We start from the raw sequence: 22,598 nt of genomic DNA, 5'->3' as shown, positions 1-22,598 counted from the left end.
TCAATACTGTATGTTTGAAAATGTAATCAGATCATCTCCCGGGGGGGTGTGATTTAATCAAGAGTGGTTGTTAAAGAGTCGAGAGGTTATCCTGGAGGTTATTCTTATGCATTAAATAGATATCACCTTGTTAGTCAAGATGTAGTAGAGAGGCTGGAGCAAACTGCCAGAAAATGTGGAGCTGCGTTCCAGTAGCCATGTTTCGTAAAGATGACTGTATAATGATATAGCTTTCACAGTGTGACTGTGTGATTGTGAAAACCTTGTGTCTGATGCTTCTTTTATCTACCTTATCAACAGACAAGTAAAACATATGGAATAAAGATGAATAATAGGGGGAACAAACGTCAAAATAAATTTAGATTGAAATGCTGGTGATCGGTGAGGGGGGTGTGCGGGGTATAGTATGTATGAATTTTTTCTGTTTTCTTTTTATTTCTTTTTCTGAATAGATGCAAATGTTCCAAGAAATGATCATGATGATGAATATGCAGCTATGTGATGATATTGTGAATTACTGATTATATATGTAGAACAGGATGATCAAAGAATTATGAACGTTTGCGTTTGTTTGGTGTTTTTTGGTATTTTTAAAAAAAATAATAAAGAAAAACAAACAATCTTTGTCACAAGGCAGGTGACTAGGAGAATGAAACTTGAGGACAGGAAGTTGAGTGAAATAAGACAGAAATGAAAAGACAAATATTATAATGCCTCACTAATATGGACTAATTATACAGTGCAAACTCTGAGAATTGAACTCAAGAGCCTAGGATATCAGATGAAGGCCTATTGCAAAGGTTTCTAGACTGTAAGCTCTTACAAGAGTCACATCAATTCTGGACTTGTATCTTATTTCTAAATTCTGAGATGCTGAGTTCTTTGTGTATAATTTGGTCATTTCCATGTAACTTTGAGTTTTGGTGTGACATGTGAGACACAGAGCTAGAGTTCTGTAGCTATGAAAGTTAGCATTACCCCATAAGTCAACTATTAAAATCACTGAAAAAGTGATTAGACTTCAATTAGAGTTGTGAATGAAGCTGATCTGGATAGGACTAAAGTAAATCAGAAGAAAGGGTAAAGGATGATATTGACAATATTTTAAAACTTCAACTTCTTGTGAAACCAAAGGAAGGAATGCTTATTTGGTGCAAAATTTATATTTTCAGTAACACACTATCTAATTTAACTTGTATGGTCAACTTATTCAAATACCTTAATTACATGGAATAAGGAGTGAGATCTGATTGGTTTGTACAGGTTGGTGTGATACACTGATAGATCCCAGAGTAAGCTGGACAGAAGATTAAAAAGCATTTGCAAAGTTCCCTTGAGTAACTAGGGGAAAAGGTGGAAATATGAAACTTCCCCACCTGGGAAAGACATGATACTCTCTCAAGGATTAGGGACTGCCAATTTGATGGAACAAGCCCTCGATCTTGGGGATTGTCCTTATAAAACCTATTCCTACAAAGGAGAAGCTAAGCCTTCTTATGATTATGTAAAGGATTCACCCCCAGAGAACCTGTTTTGCTGCTCAGATGTGACCTCTCTTAGCCAACTTAGCAGGTGAACTCACTGCCCTCCCCAATACATGGGACATGACTTCCGGGGTGTAAATATCCCTGGCAATGTGAGACATGACTCCCGGGGATGAGTCTAGCCCTGGCATTGTGGGAATGAGAAGGCCTTCTTGACCAAAAACGGGAAGAGAAATGAAAGAAAATAAAGTTTCAGTGGCTGAGAAATTTCAGAGGTGAGAGGTCTTTCTGGAGGTTATTCTTATGCAGTATATAGATATCTTTTTTCAGTTTTTGGTGTTTTGGAGTAGCTAGAGGGAAATACCTAGTATTGGATTAGTTGAACTCTAATCCAATAGCCTTGATTCATGAAGATGATTGAGGGACTATAGAGCTTTTAAGGTGTGAACATGTGAATGTGAAAACCTTGTGACTGACACTCCCTTTATCCAGTGTATGGACAGATGAGTAAGAAAAAAAGACAAATAAATAAATAAATCAGTTATGGGATGTTTTGGGTGTTCCATTTTACTTTAATTTTTCTTATTTTTATTGTTTTTGGGGAAATGAAAGTGTTCAAAAATCAATTAAATGATGAATGCACAGCTTTATGATACTGCGAAGCACTGATTATATACTTTAGATGATTGTATCTCAATAAAAAATCATTGAAGAAATAAATAATAAAAGCAAAAAAATAACAACAACAAAAAAGAGTGGTTGTTAAACTGGATTAGGTGACGACATGTCTCCACCCATTTGGGTGGGTCTTGATTAGTTTCTGGAGTCGTATAAAAGAGGAAATATTTTGCAGAATGAGAGATTCAGAGAGAGCAGAGAACAACATAGCCACGAGAAGCAGAGAGCCCATAAGCCAGTGACCTTTGGAGACGAAGAAGAAAAATGCCTCCCGGGGAGCTTCATGAAATAGAAAGCCAGGAGAAGAACTTAGCAGATGACACCCTCTTCACCATGTGCCCTTCTAGATGAGAGAGGAACTCTGACCATGTTCACCACGTGCCTTTCCAGATGAGAGAGAAACTCTGACTGTGTTCATCATGTGCCTTCCACTTGAGAGAGAAACCCTGAACTTCATTGGCCTTCTTGAACCAAGATTTCTTTCCCTGGATGCCTTTGATTGACATTTCTATAGTCTTGTTTTAATTGGGACATTTTTTCGGCCTTAGAACTGAAAATGAGCAACTTATTAAATTCCCCTTTTTAAAAGCCATTCCATTTCTGGTATATTCCATTCCGGCAGCTAGCAAACTAGAACACATGCCCAAATGAGGAATATGTTGTTGCCAAAATCCAAAGAGACCAACTAGGCATTGTGCCTCTTTTTTGGTCATAGGAGGGGCCAGATGCAGCAACTTATCCCTCACCTTAGATGGGCTATCTCGATATGCCCCACACAACTGGATACCTAGAAATTTCAATGAGGTGGAAGGCCCCTGTATTTCTGTTGGATTTATCTCCCATCCTCTGACATGCAAATGCCTTACCAGTAAGTCTAGAGTAGTTGCTACTTCTTGCTCACTAGGTCCAATCAACATGATATCATCAATATAATGGACCAGTGTGATGTCTTGTGGGAGGGAAAAGCAATCAAGATCCCTGCAGACAAGATTATGACATAGAACTGGAGAGTTTATATACCCCTGAGGTAGGAGACTGAAAGTATATTGCTGACCTTGCCAGCTGAAAGCAAACTGTTTCTGGTGGTCCGTACTAACAGCTATTGAGAAAAAAGCATTTGCCAGATCAATAGCTGCATACCAGGTACCAGGGGATATATTGATTTGCTCAAGCAATGATACCACATGTGGAACAGCAGCTGCAATTGGAGTTACCACCTGGTTGAGCTTACGATAATCCACTGTCATGCTTTAAGACCCATCTGTTTTCTGCACAGGCCAAATAGGAGAGTTGAATGCGGATGTGGTGGGAATCACCACATCTTAAGGACTTGCATCCTTCAAGTCCTTAAGAGTGGCAGTAATCTCTGCAATCCCTCCAGGAATCCAGTATTGCTTCTGATTTACTATTTTGCTCAGTAGAGGCAGTTCTAGTGGCTTCCACTCATCCTTTCCCATCATAATAGCTCTCACTGCACAAGTTAGAGAGCCAGTGTGAGGATTCTGCTAGTTGCTCACTATGTCTATTTCAATGATACATTCTGAAACTGGGGAAATAACTACAGAATGAGTCTGGGGCTCAGTGACCCACTGTGAGACAGACCTGAGCTAAAACTCCATTGATCACCTGGCCTCCATAAGCCCCCACTCTGACTGGTGGACCAGAGTGAGGTTTTGGGTCCCTTGGAATTAATGTCATTTCTGAACCAGTGTCTAATTTCTGAACCAGTGTCTAATAATCCCCAAAATATCTGTACATTTCCTTTTTCCCAGTGCACAATTACCCTGGTAAAAGGCCACTGGTCTCCTTGGGGAAGGCTTGGAGGAAGATTAACAGTATAAATTTGTGGCAGTGTAACAGGGTTCTCCCCGAAAGGGACCTGGCCTCCCCTTCATTCAAGGGGCTATGGGTCTGTAAACTGTCTCAAGTCTGGAAATTGATTATAGGGCCGTGACTCTGTGTCTTTGTAATTCAGGTTAGACTCCTGTTCACTTAATCTAGAACTCTTTTGTTTATACAGCTCAAACAAGAATTTAGTAGACTGCCCTTCTATTGTATTTCTAGATACCCCATGATTTACTAGCCAATGCCACAAATCTCTGCAAGTCATATAATTTTGAGTTTGCTATCTATTATAATAGCCACATCTACCCTGTCTTTGGCGATTAAGTGCTGCCACCTGGCTTCTGCCAACTCAGAATCCCATCATCCCCATTGTGTTTAAGGATTCCAGCTCAGTGACAGCAGTTCCTACAGTAATATCTGACCTACAGAGAAGTGCAACTACAGAGCTCTTCAGGGATGATGGTGCTAGTCTCACAAATTTATTCCTCACTGTTCTGGTAAAAGGTGCATCCTCTGGACATTCCTGGGGTGTAAGAGCAGGTTTTGCATGATAAATCCACTCTAACATTCCAATCTCTCTAAGCCTCTGGATCCCCTCATCTACATTATACCAGGACAGTTCTGGCATTTCAGCCTCAGGTAATGTCGGCCACCTTTTGATCCATGTTTCAACCAACCATCCAAACAAACTGTTAATACCTTTTCTAACCCCTCGAGCTATAACACTGAATGCAGAATCTCTGCTTAGTGGGCCCATATCAATAAATTCCGCCTGATCCAGCCTTATATTCCTCCCACCATTATCCCACACCCTTAAAATGCATTGCCACACATATTCCCCTGATTTCTGTCTATATAGATTGGAAAACTCACACAGTTCTTCTGGAGTATAACGTACCTCCTCACGTGTGATACTTTGTACCTCACCTTTAGGGGCCTGTTGGAACTTTAGTCTAGTCCTAACAGGCCCCTAGGTCTGGAAGAAATGAGGGGTGGTGGGGGTGGGTCATGAAAAGAATTAGAAATATCTTCCAAGCCATTTGCTTCAGGGCATTCATTTTCAGTTTCATCCGATGAAACAGGATTAATCACTCTAGGGCTAATCCCTTCAGGAGGAGGTTGGGTGGCCAACTCCTCAAGGCAGGCTGGAGGTGGGGCAGCTGTGTCCTCAGGGCAGACTATTACAGGGTTATCTAGGGAAGACTCAGCATGACCTAGGGGTTCAACCTCACCCCCAACATCATTATCAATCCATATGTCACCATCCCATTTTTCAGGGTCCCACTCCTTTTCAGTCAATGCCCTCACTTTAACAGCAGGTACCATGCAACACTGAGATTTCAGTTTACATTGTAAAGTTGCTACTCTAACAATAAGATTCTGAGTCTGATTTTCAGAGATCTCAAGTCTATGGCTACAAGAAATAAGATTTTCCTTCAGGATACTCATAGAAGCTTCTACATCTGTCAGACAGTGCTTAAGCTTCTCATTTGAAGCTTTAAGCCCATCCCTTTCACTCCTTAATGTATCCAGTGAATCTAACAACAACACGCCAACATCTCCATACCTCTTATTTCCACAAAACTCTGAAAGGTGTCAAAAATATTATCCCCCAGAGCCTGGCTTCGTACAAGTGAAGCATTAGGAGAATCAAATGGTGATATTTTGACTATCTCTTTTACCAACTCACTCCATGGACTGTAATTTTCATTCTGATTATGGGAATCAGAGTCCTTAGTGCCTCTGAGTCTGGAGTAGAAAACCACTCATGAACACCCATTTTTAAGATTCTGTTTCTTAAGAACCACTCCTGGTACCAAGTTGTATTAGTTAGGGTTCTCTAGAGAAACAGAATCAACAGGAAACACTCGCAAATATAAAATTTATAAAAGTGTCTCATGTAACTGTGGGAATGCAGAGTCCAAATCCACAGGGTAGGCTGTGAAGCCAACAATTCCAATGGAGGGTCTGGACGAACTCCACAGAAGTGGCTCACCAGCCAAAGCAGGAAGAGAGCCTGTCTCTTCGGAATCCTCCTTAAAAGGCTTCCAGTGATTATATTAAGCATTACTCATTGCAGAAGACACACCCCTGGCTGATTACAAATGGAATCAGCTGTGGATGCAGCTGACATGATCATGATTTAATTCTCTGAAATGTCCTTATCACAATAGAAGGCCAGCAGTTGCCCAACCAGACAAACAGATACCACCACTTGGCCAAGGTAACACATGAACCTGACCATGACAGTACCCAAGATTTCAGTTCTCAACTTATCACTTTCCTCTTGCATTTCTCTATAAACTTCAAGGAGAAACCAGGCTGCACTTTCCACATTTAATTTGGAAATCTCTTCTGCTAACTATCCAAGTTCATGGCTTTTAAAATCTGCCTTCCCGTCAAAACCACTAGTCCAATTTGCCAGATTATCTGCCATTTAAAAACAGGGGTCACCTAACTTCCAGTTTGCAATAACACACATCTCATTTCTGTCTAGAGCCTCTTCAGAGATATCTTTAGCGTCCGCTTTTCTACCAACAGGCTTTTCAAAGCTTTCTAGGCTTTCTCTATGAAGCTCCTCACAACACTTCCAAAATCTTCCCACTATCCATTTAAAAAAGTCATTCCAACATGTTTGGTATTTGCAAACCACAGCACCCCACACCTGGTACCAAAACCTGTTCTAGTTTGAAAGCTGCCAGAATGTGATATACCATAAATGGAATGGCTTTTAAAAAGGGGAATTTATTAAGTTATGTGTTTAGACTTCTAAGGCCATTAAAATGTCCAAATTAAAGCAAATCTTTAGAAATGTCCAAGCTAAGGCATCCAGAAAAAGATACCATTGTTCAAGAAGACCAGTGACATTCAGGGTTTCTGCCTCAACTGGAAAAGCACTTGAGAACATGGCAAAGTCTGCTAGCTTTCTCTCCAGGCTTCTTGTTTCATGAAGCTCCCAGAGGGCATTTTCCTTCTTCATCTACAAAGGTCTCTGGCTGTGTGGGCTCTGAAGCTTTTTCCAAAATGTTTCCCTCTTAAAGGTCTCCAGTAAGCACACCCCACCTTGAATGGGTGGAGACACATCTCCATGGAAACCATCTAATCAAAAGTTACCACCCACAATTGGGTGGGTCACATCTCCATGGAAACAATCCAAAAGGTCCCACCCAGCAAGAGTGAATGAGGATTAAAGGACATGGCTTTCTGGGATCCACAACAGATTCAAACCAGCACACATGGTATGTGAATATATAATAAATAGCAATAACAAATAATAAAATTAATAGGAAGAATTTTGTATCATATTGATGCCAGCAGAAGATAGGAAAGATTTAAAAGTTAGTAATTCATGGGAAAAACAGAAATGTGGAAATTGTTGTTTATAAAACCATTATCATAATAGACTAACTTCCAGATAATGAACCAAACTGGTTCAAAAACTATTCATTGGAAACATTGGAAGCCACTAACTTGAACTAACTTAACTTAAACAGAAGGATGTAGTTTGGTCTTCAGAGTTGGGAGGTTGAATTATCAATACCCTTCATTAAGATGGGGCGTTAATGCCCACTTTTTTGAGACAAGTTTGCAGAAAGGGAACCCTTGATGGGAGAAAGAAAGGAAATTTAAACTAAAAGACTTAACAGAAAAGTGGCTTGCATCAGTAATTTGAAAGAATAACTTCAGAGTCAAGAATGAAAAGGGACAAGCCAATTTTCCTCGGCAGTAATGAAAACAGGCAGGAGACTGGCAAGAGAGTGAAGCCCCGAGTAACCTGAGGGGAAGCATGTTTTCTTCCAGTGCCTGAACGAGGCACCAGCCCAGGGATTTAAGGGCAAAACTGATGTGAATGTCAAAGCAGCAAAAAGAAAATTATTCCTTCCTCTGGCTTCCATGAGTGCGTACTTAAAATATAGTACACTGTTTAAGAGAGCGACCTAGTCAGGGGAGCCTTCATACTTGGAAAGTACCTTACAGCAGTATTTAACCTGCTCCCTCTGCCTTTGTCTCTCCACCTCACCACACCCCCACGTTTCTTACTCAGTTTTTCTCACAGAGGGCCTGCCACCACCCAGAGAAAATGAAAGAAATAGGGCTTAGCTCAGCACATTGCTGACCAGACCTAAGCTAAAGGCTCACATCTGCTTCCTCTAGTGAGCAGCTCGTGTGTTCCACTGGAGAGATACCTTTGCTGAAATACCATCAAGCCTTCTATCCTATTCCTATCTTATGAGGATACATGACTTTGAAAGAAATTTTTTGTTGCCTTCCAGGTGTCTTACATGTCTGTATATTGCTTGTGTACATAAGCATGACCATTTTTAGTACCATGATTATTGTATTATCCAACTTTTATTCATATTCAGTGTGGAAACAAGTTCCAAATAGTGTCTCACTGAGTGAAAGGAGCTACTAAAATATGCATTGTTAAGGTCTTCTTCCCTCGTTTGGTGTTAATATATACCAGGTTTAAAGGTAATACATACTTGGTTCATGCAAAAATAGGATAGTTTTAATTATTAAAATATTATACATTATTAAAAATTGGACGATGTTTCCTAATTTTATTAACAAGTAAATATTCAGTCTACCAGTTCAACACGAACCAAAGTTGTACAATACCTTTATCCCTATATAACGATGAAAAAAATCTAAGATATTCAGAAAGTCAAAAATCTAAAGCCAGACTAGTTGATAGTAGCACAATAATATAAGTACACTGAATGAAGCTTAAAGTGAGTTTGGTTGAGAAGAGCTGGTGGTATGTATGAAACCAGTAGGAAAGATAGCAGAAAAAGACTGAAACAGTGTAATTTAGAAATCATGTCCTAGAGTGGATAATGATGGTGATTAAATGTACAAATATAAAAACATTTTTGCATGAGGGAGAACAAATGAATGTCAACATTGCAAGGGGTTGAAAATGGATGGTATACCAGAAAAGGTATGGTCAATGCAAGCAAGGATCTGTAGTCAACAATAACATTGTAATATACTTACACTGAATGTAACAAAGGAATTATGCCAAAACTAAAAGTCAACAAATGAGGGTGGAGAGGTATGGGGGAGGGGTATGGAGTCAATGCAGAAGAAAAAGAAGTGTCTTTGTATAAATAGACATGCAAAGTCTTTGTATAAATAGACATGCAAAGTCAACTTAGGTTGGATTGTATGATGTGCGAATAAAATTATTTAAAAATGAACAGAGAACTTCAATCTCTGTGCAAGACCAAGGAGAGAGGTGTTTATTTGGTGCAAAATTTCTATTTTTCATAGCACATTATCTAATTTAACTTGCACGGTCAATTTACTTGAACACCGTAATTACATGGTGTGCTGGTTTGAAATGTGTGTACCCTAGACGGGCCATGTTTTAATCCTAATTCCATTTTGTAAAGGCAGCCGTTTCTTCTAATCCCTATTCAGTAACGTATGTTTGAAGCTGTAATGAGATCATCTCACTGAATATGTGATTTAATCAGGAGTGGCCGTTAAACTGGATTAAGTGGAGGCGTGTCTCCACCCATTTGGGTGGATCTTGATTAGTTTCTGAAGTTCTATAAAAGAGGAAACATTTTGGAGAATGAGAGAGATTCAAAGACAGCAGAGAAGAATGACATAGCCACGAGAAGCAGAGAGTCCATTAACCAGCGACCTTTGGGGATGAAGAAGGAAAGTGCCTCCTGGGGAGCTTCATGAAACAGTAAGCCAGGAGAGAAAGCTAGAAGATGATGCTGTGTTCACCATGTGCCTTTCCAGAGAGAGAGAGAAGCCCTAACTTATGTTCACCATGTGCCTTCTCACTTGAGAGAGAAACCCTGAACTTTATTGCCTTCTTGAACCAAGGTATCTTTCCATGGATGCCTTTGATTGGACATTTCTATAGACTTGTTTTAATTAGGACATTATCTAGGCCTTAGAACTGTAAACTAGCAACTTATTAAATTCCCCTTTTATAAAAGGTGTTCTGGTATATTGCATTCCGGCAGCTAGCAAACTAAACTTGTGGAATTTTGACTAGGGAGTAAGATCTTGGGATGCACCAATATATCCCAAGGTAATGTGGGCAGAGAATTAAAAAAAAAGTATTTGCAAAGTCCCCTTGATGGACTGAGAAGAAAGGAGAAAATATTAAACTTCCCCACCTGGGGAATTCCTGATATTCTCTCAAGCAGTGGGGGCAACCAATTCAATAGTTTGAGCCCTCAATATTGAGGCTCGCCCATATGAAACATATTCCTGCAAAGAAGAAGCTAAGCTTACTGATAATTATGCCTAAGAGAGATGTGGCATCTCTCTCTAAGCCAACTTGGCAGGTGAACTCACTGTCTTGCCCCCTACGTGGTACATAACTCCCACGGGCGTAAATTTCCCTGGCAACGTGGGACCTGATTCACAGGGATGAGCCGGCATCATGGGAGTGAGAAAGCCTTCTTAACCAAAAGGGGAAAGAGAGAAATGAGACAAAGTAAAGTCTCAGTGGCTGAGAGATTTCAAACTGAGTCAGGAGTTTATCCTGGAGGTTAGTCTTACACATTAAATATCCATTTTTAGTTTATGATGTATCAGAGTGGCTAGAGGGAAGTACCTAAAATTGTTGAACTGTGTTCAGTAGCCTTGATTCTTGAAGACTCCGTAACTATGTAGCTTTTACAATGTGACTATGTGATTGTGAAAACTTTGCTCCTTTTATCCAGGGTATGGATAAAAGTAAAATGATGAGTAAAATAAATAGATAAATAATAGGAGTAAAGGGTAAAAATTGGGTAGACTAAATTACTGGGAGCCCAAGAGAGGGAAGGATAAGGGATATGGGATGTACGAGTTATTTTTTTTCTTTTTGTTTCTTTTTCTGGAGTGATGCAAATATTCTAAAAATGATCATGGTGAAGCATACACAATAATGTGATGATATTGTGAGCCATCGATTGTATAATGTGGTTGTACTGTGCGTGTGTGGATATTTCTCAATAAAAATATGTGAAATATATATATATATATTAATTTTTTTTTTTAATCTAAAGCCAGGATTTGTCCTTGATCATCTGAGGTGTTTATACAGGTGCATCTAATTTTAAGTAAGCCTTATAAATGAAACTATAATATAAATATTTAATTAGTTGATTGGTTATATGCATTCTAATTTTTTTCATTTAACATAAAGATGGGCAGTAGTAAAATTCTCTAATATGTTCAATATAGAATTTGACCTCTCAACACTTTTTTTTTTATATCAGGGTAGACTGTTTTTACCAGAAATAAAAATACATTATAAAAAAGCATGGGGGGGGCGGGCCATGGTGGCTTAGTAGCAGAGTTCCCTACTGCCATGCCGGAGACCTGGGTTTGATTCCCGATGCCTGCCCATGGAAAAAGAAATATATATATAGATAGATAGATAGATAGATAGATCATTCAATAAAAGTAACAGCAAACTAGTTAGCTATTTTGGGGAAAAAATCACGCTGGATCTTAGCACATTTACCATACAATAAGATAAATTTCAGGACAATTACAGATTTAAATATAAAAATAAAATAAAATAAAACCCATAAAGCACTAGAAGAAATGTTTTTATATGTGAAATATTTTTATAATCTTACTGTGCAGAAGATTTTTCTAAGCTTGATACAAATCCAGAAGTCTTGGAAGGGAAATGTTGTTAAATACATTTAAAATGTTAAATGCTTAAAATTCTATAGATAAAGCCAAATACAACTGAAACTGGGCAAAATATTTTCAACACATGTATTCAACACAAAGTATTAAATTCCTTAATATAAAAAAAAAACTTTTAAAATCAGAAAATTAAGGTCCAAGAACACAAGAAAATTGGAGCCATTTTACTGTAAATGCCATTACATGTAAATGGCCAATAAATATAGGAACAGGTCAATATTACCTGTAATTAAAGAAAACCAAAAAAAATGACATTTTTACCTATTAGATATGAGAAAGTATTAATAGATATACAATGTAAAGACCTGTAGAAAAATATTAGTTAATATTACTTCCTCTTTTCATTTCACAAAGTCCATATTTTTGTTCTAAATATATTATGTGAAAAATAAGAGCCAGGTTGCTTTGGAAATGATTGCCTAGAGCAGTGGTTTTTAAGCTTTTGTGTCCATCAAAAAACCCTGGAGTGGTTGCTAAAACAGATTGCTGGGCCCCACCCCAGGTATTATGATTCAGTAAACCTAGGAGATGGACCCAATAATTTGCATTCCTAACAAATTCACCAGTGATGCTGATATTGCTGGTTCAGGAATCACACTTACAGAACCACTGACTTAGAATACCTTTATATTACAAAATTATGTAATACCATCTTGTTAAGGAGACAAATAGAGCGACAGGCTAAACTGATGAAAACTAGTACAAAATGTGTAAAGACAAAAAACTTTGGGTTTTATTTGAATGCCTTTCTCCTTCTAAATGTATACTAATAAGTTACTCCTAAGCAATAAAATAATCACACTGGTCATAAAATCAGATTTGACTTATCTTTTTATCTTTTTGCATTTTCTAATGTACTCTTGCTTGAAAACTTCTTTTATTTTGGATCCCTTGTGTCTAAGTAGTTTAAGTAACTGAAATATCATATGGTAAATAGAAGTGCGTCCCATTCAAAGTGTTAGGTATGTAACATTCTGGTAAATTATTATTTCTTTTAAAGAGGCTTCAAAAACTTTAAATTTTTCAGTTTTATATAAAAAGGTAGGTTGGTGAATTAATGAAAGTAAGTATATGTTAAGATTATGTTTTTAAATCTTTGTTGTCCTGATAATATTTTCATATTCACTGTCTTTGTTTTAGGGGTAGCAAGACATTTCTGACCATCTCTTGGGCTTTTGGACGTTTTGAACAACTTTAGGAATTTTTAAAGAAAACCACTCTTTTTATTTATATTTCTCTATGGCCACAATTATAATATAAATAATTCTAACTTTTACCAATAATTGTAGAAAACTTTTAAATCTTTCTTTACTTTCTCTAATAGGATCTTTCCTAAAGTGGTCCCAAGAAAAGATGAATATTTGCTTCTTGTAAATTTTATTAAATGCCAGGTAAAATAAATATCAAGGAGTGTCAGTCATATCAGTTTTTCCCTATCCTCAAAAGTTCTATCACCATCATCAAATTAGCAAGAAGCATTTTTAAGCATTTGCACTAAAGATAACAGTGACTTAAGGTCCCCAGTAGGGCAGCAAAATTAACAAATGAATTAATTAACCCTTGTTTACATTCTATTTCAAAGCCAAGATTTTAAGTAAAGCCTTTGTCAAAGGTATTAACTGAGCTTGGTTTACAAACTAAAAGTGCAAGACCTGTGACAGCCAAATGCTTTGTGGACTGCAATCAGGAAAAACCTTCCTTAATTAACTCTGGGGATTAAGGGGTAAATAAAAAGATCATTGCAGAATTTACCAATTGTTCTTCCCAGATTTGGGTCTTAGCAGGTATTTAGGTATGTGTTGAATAACTTAAGGGACCATGTGGCTTTTAACAAAGGAAAGAGGGCCAGATTTCAAGTCAGGTAATTGGAATCAAGTCCAAAGTTGATCACTACCTTACTAACTCTGGGACCAGATAAGCCTCCAGTTTTTTGTTTTGTTTTCTTATTAAAAATGGGAAAACAAGTATGCCTAATTCAGAAAGCTGTTGTAAAGATTTAAGATAATGTATGTAAAAACATAGGCAAAGGGCCATACAAATGTCTAATTTAAATGTTCTCTAATTTTACAATTTGACTCTTAACTGTACTTGCATTTACCATTCAGAACTATTGGAATAGCTTTACAAACTAGCAGTGCACACCTAAATTGACCAGACATTTGTCCAAAGAAGCTGGATCTTTTCTAGTCTCATACAATTCCAAACAAATCATATGGATTCATTTTTTAGTCCCACCCCTGCCTTTCCACAGCCAAAAATAAAGATCACAAGAAACAATCCCAAATGTGATATGCCCAAATGTACTTTCTTTTTTACTCCACATTTCTGTAATTCAGCATTTTCAGACCCCATTCTCTCTGCCTCCCCATCCCTCCTGCTCTTCTGATGCCCCTTCAATACTGAACACTACAGAGGGACATTTGGAGAGCCCAGATTTCTGGTAACCCAGGGGCAAGGCTTGACTAGAACCAGCACTCCTCTGGACAGTGGGGGTGAAAAGTGGACTCACTCCACAGCCCTCAGCACCAACCATAATCAATTTCTTATTGAAATTGCATGTTAACCTTTCTTTATTTTAACCCTCCTACTCCCCCCAAAAGAATGGATCAATAAGATCTTGTAATTTGTTAAAATTATGTGCAATTCTTTTTACCTTAGAACACTTAAGTCACATGTTCTATGTATTCTACTGAACAGCACACATATACACATATAAATTTAAGTACATAAATAGCACATACACACACTTGCAGGCATACACCATACATGATATTGGCTGATTTTCTATTTAAGCAAATTATAAATTGTTTGCTTACACAATAACAAAAGACAGTGCCAACCCAAAATATTCAAATAACCAAGCCCCAATAACCACCTCTCTTAACTAAGAGATTTAAATAATCATCTTGGTTTCTTGGAAAAACCAATAATGGCTTATGGCCATATGCGGTGCCATACGTAGTAACCATACACGGAACCACATTCGCATGCTTGTGGCTAACATGCACCCCTTTCATTGTAGGCTCTGCAGAGTGGAAATCAGCCAAAGCTCTATCCTCTTCGGTGAGACTGTCCTTTGGCTTGTCAAAGACCCAGCCAAACTGAAGCCTGAATTTCAATCCAAATGAAATATCTGAGACCATTGCTTGAGCCAAAACTAAAAATGTAGAAGAACCCATCACAAACAGAGCAGAAACATTTCAGTGACCTCAACTTGGGGTAGAGGCCATTTGTGGTTTCCTGTGACCTCTTGTGTGCCCCTAGAATCTGGAAGGTGCATGCAAAGTCATTGAGCCTGTCTCTAATTGGTCTCACATCATCAGCTTTCCAGAACAGGAAACTGTCTGCAGCCAGAAATTCTTATTTCCTTGCCATAACACTTGAGAAGCTAACCTTTTCCCCCTGCTCATATTTAGTTCTGTTACTTTGTAACAGGTTAATTTTCTTGGTTTTGATAACTATAATAAGAACATCATATCTGTCCCATCTCTTGGCAATTTACTATTAGATCTCTAGGTTATGAACTTCTCCCTCACTTGCCATGGGTCAGCAAGCTAATTTTTAGGTTGAAGACAGTTCATAAAATGTTTAGAGTCTCATTCCATGTGCATTTACTAAGACATGGAGTGGGATTTGTGTTGCCCCAGTATGGTGATGTCCCTTGCCCCTTTCCCAAGGTTCACACAGGTAATTAGTGTGACTTTCACAGAAGCAGTCTTCTCAAGTCCTTCTTTCCTAGTCTCATAACCTAGGGTATATCCAGTGCTGATGTGTACCTGGTTCACTCCAGTATGGCTCTCCCAATTATTAAAACACAAAAATACTTCCATATGGATTAATAAATGGTTGCTACACTAGCCACCCCACCCCCACCCCCAGAAAAATTCCCACAATATTTAACAGTTCTATATTTTTCTTGGAGGGGGTGGGTGCTGATGAGAGTTGGGGTAGGTTTTAAAAGGGATCCTTTGTGTTTATTTGAAATTTTATGAGACAAAGACAGGCAGGTCCTTTTGGCCACACTCCTGATAGAGTTACATGGACCAGTTCAAATAAGCTGTTTCATAGCTTGATTAATCAATGCAAATAAAAGTAAACTTAAAAGTAGTGCTTTAACCCTTAATGTTGAACTGTCGGTCCCAATATGGTCAATTTAAGGCTTTCTGAGCGGGGAGACAACACAGTTACATTCTTACTATTAATGCACAGACTTGGGACAAGAAAATTGGAAGGAGAAGGATAAATCCCGAATAGCCTTTTCTCCTCAGACAAAATCTGCAAATTAGAGGGATTTTTAGACATCATCTTATCCAGCCTTCTCTTTTACTTCTACAGAGTGAGACTCATAGATAAAGCAACTTGCCCAAAATCCCAGTGATGTCAGACCCATTTGGTCCAAATCCTCAGGGCTCTTCATTCTTCCTGCACTCTTCTCTCTGCAGCAAGCAGCTTCCTTGATATTTTACTGGTCTTTAATTGTAGAGGTTACTGAAACCTAAATGCTTCACAGATGAATAAAAGCAATTTATTTTATGAAGCAAATATCATTGCTGAGTGACCTAGATAGGGTGTGAAGAAGCAGAAGACACCACAGAGAAACAACCAAGAGGTTCTTGGCCAAAGAGCAAATAAATGCAACTGAGGCCAACCACCAGGATGACTTTCCAGTAGAATTGAAAAATCAGAGTAAGTTGATAAAAAGTTAATGGTTACTAATCCTGCTCAAACGCTTCCAAAAATTGAAAAGGAGGAAACACTGTCTAACTCATTCTATGAGGCCAAAAAAACACAGAAAACTACAAGTGTTGGAGAGGATGTGGAAATAAAGGAACACTCATTTGTTGGTGGTGGGATTGTAAAGTGGTGCAGCAGCTGTGGAAACCAGTCTGCCAGTTCTTCAGAAGCTAAGAATAGAAGAGCCATGTGATCCAGCAATCCCACTATTAGGTATATACCAATAAAACTGAAGGCAGGGGCATAAACAGACATTTGCACACCAATGTTCATAGCGGCATTATTCACAACTGCCAAAAGATGAATGCAACCCAAGTGTCCATCAACAGATGAATGGATAACCAAAATGCGGTATATACATATGATGCAAAATTATTCATCTATAAAAAGAAGTGAAGTCCTGATGCATGCAACATGGATGATGCTTGAGGGCATTATGTTGAGTGAAATAAGGTAGACAGAAAAGGACAAATATTGTATGATCTCACTGCTGTGAACTAATTATGGTAAGCAAGCTCCAAAGACTTAGAGTCCAGAATATGAGTTACCAGGGGATAGATTGGGGATAAAGAGGGGGAAGTTGATGTTTAACTTGTACAGAATTTCTATTTAAGTTGATGATAAAGGTTTGGAAATGGATGGTGGTGATAGTAGCACATTATTGTATAGTATAATCAACAGCACTGAAGTATACAGCTGAATTTGGTTAAAAGAAAACACTTTAGGGTGCGTATATTGTTAGAATAAAAATTAAAAGAAGAACATTAGTTACTGAGCAATGCACATAATCATGTCATGGGTATTAACTTCTTAAATGATGCTCAGAATATTTTTAGAAACCACTAGATGCTTCATGCTGGTTTTAGCTTTTTTTTTTTTTTTTTTAACATGGGCAGGCACCGGGAATCGAACCCGGGTCCTCAGGCATGGCAGGCAAGCATTCTTGCCTGCTGAGCCACCGTGGCCCGCCTGGTTTTAGCTATTTTAATCAAATGATGTGTTAAACAAATATATTTGTGAAAATTATGTACACTCTGCTGGACCTTATTGGTTGCTGAGAATATAAACCAGGAGGTAGCACTTGCAAATTCTATTTCAGGGAGGGGATATTTAAGGTATCCCTGCGTACCTCCTCTGTAATATCTTTTCCAGATAGATGGTTCTCAACCAGAGTGATTTTGCCCCCCACTCCTTGGGGCATTTGGCAGTGTCTAGAGTCATTGTCACAGCAGGAGGAAGGGGGGGGGGAGATTGCTACTGGTGTCTAGTGGGTCATGGCCAGGGATGCTGTATATATACTGGAGTGCACAGGACAGCCCCCACAACAAAGAGCTATCGGCCTCAAGTGTCACTTGTACAAAGGTTGAGATCACTGGATTAAGTAAAGCAGTGGATGTTTTCAGGGACTTACTGGATGGCTTTGGACAATAGCTATTGCATTGTCTAGGACACTGGAAAGGGAGGATATATAAGGTCTGGTTTCTGTGGTGTATGGTAGCAACCGAAAAGCAGGGAAACTGCTAGCGTCTGGGACTGAACAACTTAGAAATGAAGATGGTAGTTCTCATTTGATTTAACACTCAGGAACACTGAAAGCACATTTTCTCTTTCATTACCTGTTGTAATTTTCAGCAGAAAATTCACTTTCCTGTCAGCAGATATGATTGCCTTGGTAGAAATGACTTATATAAAAGGTATGTAAAAGGGTGTGTTAAATCATATTTAAATACAAGCCAATGAATCTTTTTGAAGCGAAAGTTCTTTTTTTAAAAATAGTTTTATTCTGAGAGGAACACACCTATATATTGTATTTTTCAAAGGCAGTACTTTATTTTTCCTGCACAGTACATTTTTAAAACAGAACTCCATATGCTTTATATAAGCAAACAGTTTCTCTTCCTTCTTTCTTTTCCTGCTGTTATTCTTTCCTTTAAAAAGAAAATGGGGGAAACAACTAACAGTAGACTCTGTGAATTTAGGAAGGTCATTGTGTGAGCAATCACTTCAAAAGATCCCTGCTGGGTTACAAATTGTTAGAAAATGGGACTTGGTTCTATTTTGAAATCATTAATTTTTTTTATCTCATGCTTTTTTCAGTTACTGACCTTTGATTAGAAAGAGCAGGTGTACTTGGTCCCTCCATCACCCCATGGGTAATTGTTGCACCAGAAATATCCGATAAGACTCAATCTCTTCCCTCACTGGTATCCTAGTATCAGTAGAGATAAAGGAATGGGCACTGAAGGAACCCAGTGTTTTTTCTCCTTATCAATCACTACCTGAGGGCAACATCCTAGGTGTATAAATCACTGACTAAATGAGCAGGGCAAAGGGGGCAGGAAGGAGGAAATGTATTTGATAAAGTTACCATTAGTGTCAGTTTAGTGATAGGAAATGTTGAGGTGTTACCTACTGGGGACAAAGCCACAGCCATTGAGGAGGGGCTGGCCCAGACAAGAGAAGAACTAGGAAACCAGGCAGGGCCTGACCTTCATCTCCACTGGGAAGAGGGAGGGGGATTGGGAGAGGTAGATGAAAGAGATGAGTTCCGCTATGTTGACTGCCCTGGCAGTCTCAAGGAAGCAGATGCTGGAGGCCCCTGTGAGAGATGGGGTTGTGCTTACCTTCTCTGTACAGCACTTTTACATTTGCAGAGTCCTTTCACCATACACTTGCCGGTTCTAGTCTCACAGCAAGTGAGTAGGAAGGAGGCCATCATTTAATAGATAAGAAAACCAGAGCACCAAGCGAATAAATAACTTGCCCAAGTTATTTGTGATCTGAACCAGGTATTTCAACTCAGAGCCCTGCATTTGCCCACACAGTGGTCCACTACTCTGGCTCAGATGACCAAGCCTCAGCCCCCAGCATGATGACAAGGAACAACCTTAGTGGAGCCACCAGGAGTCCTGGGTTCTAGTCATAACTCTCTTCAACTCACTGTGTTCCTGAGAGATAATCACTAGCCCTCATGAAGTCTCAGTCTTCTCATCTGTGAAATGAGGGGTTTGACTGAGATGGCCTCAGGTCACTTTGATGACATGGGGGAAGTCAAATTGAAATGACTCCCAGAAAGCAAGCTGGCAGCCTGAGGGGCCCACTTCGAGGAGCAACTTTAGCCTTATTAAGCATTTGCCATGTGCCAGAAATTGTCCTAAATGCTTGATCCCTTGTCTCATTTGAGCCTCACAACACCCTATGAGGTGGGTACTAATGTTACCTCCATTTAACAGACAAAAAAACTGAGGCTCCAAGAGTTAGAGTAACTGACTCAAGGTCATTCATCCAGTAAGCGATTTGAAACTGGGGTTTGAAGTCCGGCCAGCTAAGTCTTTGCCTACTCTCCTAACCACTCTGTTTTACACAGTCTAGAAAGTTCAGCTGGAGCAGAGACGGCTGGCTGCAGTAAACCTCTTTTCTTATGGTCTCTCAGCTGGTACAGCCACCAGTGTCTCTACCCCCTTCTACCTTCTGGTCAGGATAAAAGGGTGGGTGGGAAATCCCCCTTTGGCCATCCACCTTCCCCCCAATCCTGAGTAGTGCCAGGGGCAAGTCAGTAGCAGGCTAGGCCACAGAGCCCTAAAGACATCCTGCACCTGGGACTGAAACTTAAGATACTATCAGAAAATAAAGTGCGAAGAGGAGTCCTTGAGGACTGGTTTCCTCATATCCCTTTACAACCAATCCAAGCTGGCCCTCTTTGGATGGTGTTGGTTGAAGAAAATCATGCCAGTGATTCCCTGGGCTCCTGGAATGAGGTAAAAATTTCATGTCACTCACATGTGAAGAGATGAGAACTTAATCCACATCATCAATCCACCCACTCAAGTGGCTTATATTGTGCTTGTCAGTTACTCATTATTAAAAATTTTGCAGTAAAAACAAGCCATTCAGACTCCTGTGCAGGCTCCCACGAAGCAAAACAATAAACCAGTCATCTGCCTGGAATGTCTCCTCTGTATAAATTACAGTATCTGTTGTGTTGTTTTTTTAAAAAAAAGTTTTCTTCCACACTTGCTCAAGTTTGATTGTTTCCACTTATGTTCTAAAGGTAGACTCTTAGGTGGAAGATTTTGCTTGACATTTAAATATTCACAAGAGTAACAGACAACAGGATATAATTTTAAAAATGAAAATCTGTCACTTTATCTTTTCAAACTGTCAAATAAAGGTAGTGAGTTAACAGGGAACCACTTAGCTCATGTTAACTGAAGTCGAAAGCTTCGTTTTCACAGATGTGAATTGTAACTCAGGTTGTCATGTGTACGGAACATTTTGAGTTGGTGAGACACTTGAATCTCATTTTCTGTCTCTTCACCCTAGAGTTATTGCCCACACTTCTTTCTCAATGCAGACGGAATTAACACAGGCTTAATGCTCTGTCCATTTTCGCCATAATCATAGAGTAGTTAGTGAACTGCTGATTCCACTCCACTTATTAGCCATAAGCCTCTCCCTAACAAGGGAAAAAAAATTGTTTTTCAAGTGAAATTCAACCCAGAGCATTTTGGAAAAGAAAACATCCCGTTTCTGACTCACTTCTCTTCCCGGTGGTAGGGTTATCCAGAATAACATTTGTACCCCTGGCTGCACCAGAGACAAGTGGCTCAAGCTGCCAGAAGCCCACGGGGCTCCTAGTGTTTGTGTCTTGCTCATTTCAGTCTTGCTCATCGTATCCATGGTTGGATTTTGCAGGTGTGAAAGCTGTGGAGCCGTTTTCCATTCTGAATGCAAAGAAAAGGCAGTCCCATGTCCGAGGTGTGTCCGCCGAGAGCTGCAGAAGAAGCAGAAGTCTTTCTGGCGGAGGCTGAACATGGACGAAAGCCTGGAAGAGGCTTGCAACCTGTTTGAGCTGTCCTACCAGAACCCCTGACTCGGCGGGAGCCCAAAGACCAGAGAGTCAGCTGTCAGTGCTCTGTCAGCCCTTGAATGGCTTCCTAACAAGCCAGTTAGACTCTTTTGGAAGAAGAGTATGTCTAATCTTCAGCTAGATATAGATATATATTTCTATAAATACATACATACCTATACATCCCGTATGTATGTTCTGCATAAATTGTCTAAAAGGTCCGTGGAGCCTCTGTGACTGGAAAACATACCAATAGCTGACTTCCACTTAACCATGAATTTCAGCTGCTTGCTCCCAAGCAAAACATGGTTTACACTTAATGCTTTATAGTGTGTATTTTTTTCTTTTTTTTTTCCTCAGGGGCCATTTTCTTACACAGTACACAGGAGGAGGCATTTCCTGCCTCACTTGTGTCACTGGGGGGGGAGAACGAATGTTCTCTCTCATTCGGAGAACAGCACTTTGGGTCATTTTTGTGTTATTTATTTTTAGCGTTCACAGAGGCTGAGGTAACTGAGGCAAGACACATTATCACCTATTTCATAAGAAAATCTTAAAAACACAGGAACGACTCCTGGGTCCTTCCAGGACTGTCAATGTCTTTGTCTCTTACCTCGGTTCTCTCACAGAGGTGGGATTGTCTGAAGAACCAAATGGCCCTGAAACCAGGAGCACGAGCTCCCTCTGACAGAAAGCATGCGCCCCTTATTTATATGAGGAGAGCTGGTTCTGGTTTCAAAGTTGATCTCAGAAAGTTTTTTTTTCCCTGAGAAAAGAAGAGAACTCTGCGACAAATAACTGCATGTTGTCATTTGTTTGCTGGTATGAATCCCACTATCTGCCTAAGGATTTGACTCATCACCATATTCGCCGGTTTGTAAACAAGGCTTTCTCAAGAACAGTTTTCCAAGAGTTTGATGGGTGATATTTATGATTTTTCAATGGTGCTGGCCTGAGTAAACTTCCTGGAATTGCTGTTAAATACATCAGCCAGCAGACTGGTAGATAGGGTCTGTGGTGCATCCACTCCAAGAGGCAGTCTTCAAATACTTTTCACAGGCTCCTGCAGTTCTTACCTGTTCATTTGAAATGCTTTATGCCTCACTGTTCTTCTGCATTCTCCTTTGGGTGTCTGTCAATTTTACCCCTTCTCTCACATTTTTAAACAATTGTTTTAAAGATCAGAGTACTTTAAAATGCCAACTTTAAGCTATAAAGAAAATACCAAATTTACAAATACAAACTTATAATTACTGAATTAAATCTGATATTGTTTAAAATATATATATGTATAATTGCCACCTTAAAGCAAAATAAAAAGTGCTAAA

At 39.2% G+C, this 22,598-nt stretch overlaps 1 protein-coding gene across 4 annotated transcripts in view; it reads left to right on the top strand.

Moving 5' to 3' along the window:
- Positions 1 to 21,597, top strand: part of PLEKHM3 (pleckstrin homology domain containing M3) — a 308,498-nt gene extending 286,901 nt beyond the window's left edge. For 2 of the 4 annotated variants that reach the window (XM_077154890.1, XM_077154891.1), the window contains one exon: positions 21,117 to 21,597. In XM_077154890.1, coding sequence (XP_077011005.1) covers positions 21,117 to 21,294 — 178 coding nt within the window. In that variant the 3' untranslated portion in view covers positions 21,295 to 21,597. Of the gene's footprint in view, positions 1 to 12,827; positions 12,985 to 14,709; positions 15,539 to 21,116 lie in introns of those variants that run through there. The other 2 variants (XM_077154892.1, XM_077154893.1) reach the window with 2 other exon arrangements.
- The last annotated feature ends 1,001 nt before the right edge of the window (positions 21,598 to 22,598 follow it).

The sequence above is a fragment of the Tamandua tetradactyla genome, chromosome 3, assembly GCF_023851605.1.
Source record: "Tamandua tetradactyla isolate mTamTet1 chromosome 3, mTamTet1.pri, whole genome shotgun sequence".
Taxonomy (NCBI): domain Eukaryota; kingdom Metazoa; phylum Chordata; class Mammalia; order Pilosa; family Myrmecophagidae; genus Tamandua; species Tamandua tetradactyla.
This window is presented reverse-complemented; position numbering and strand designations above follow the sequence as displayed.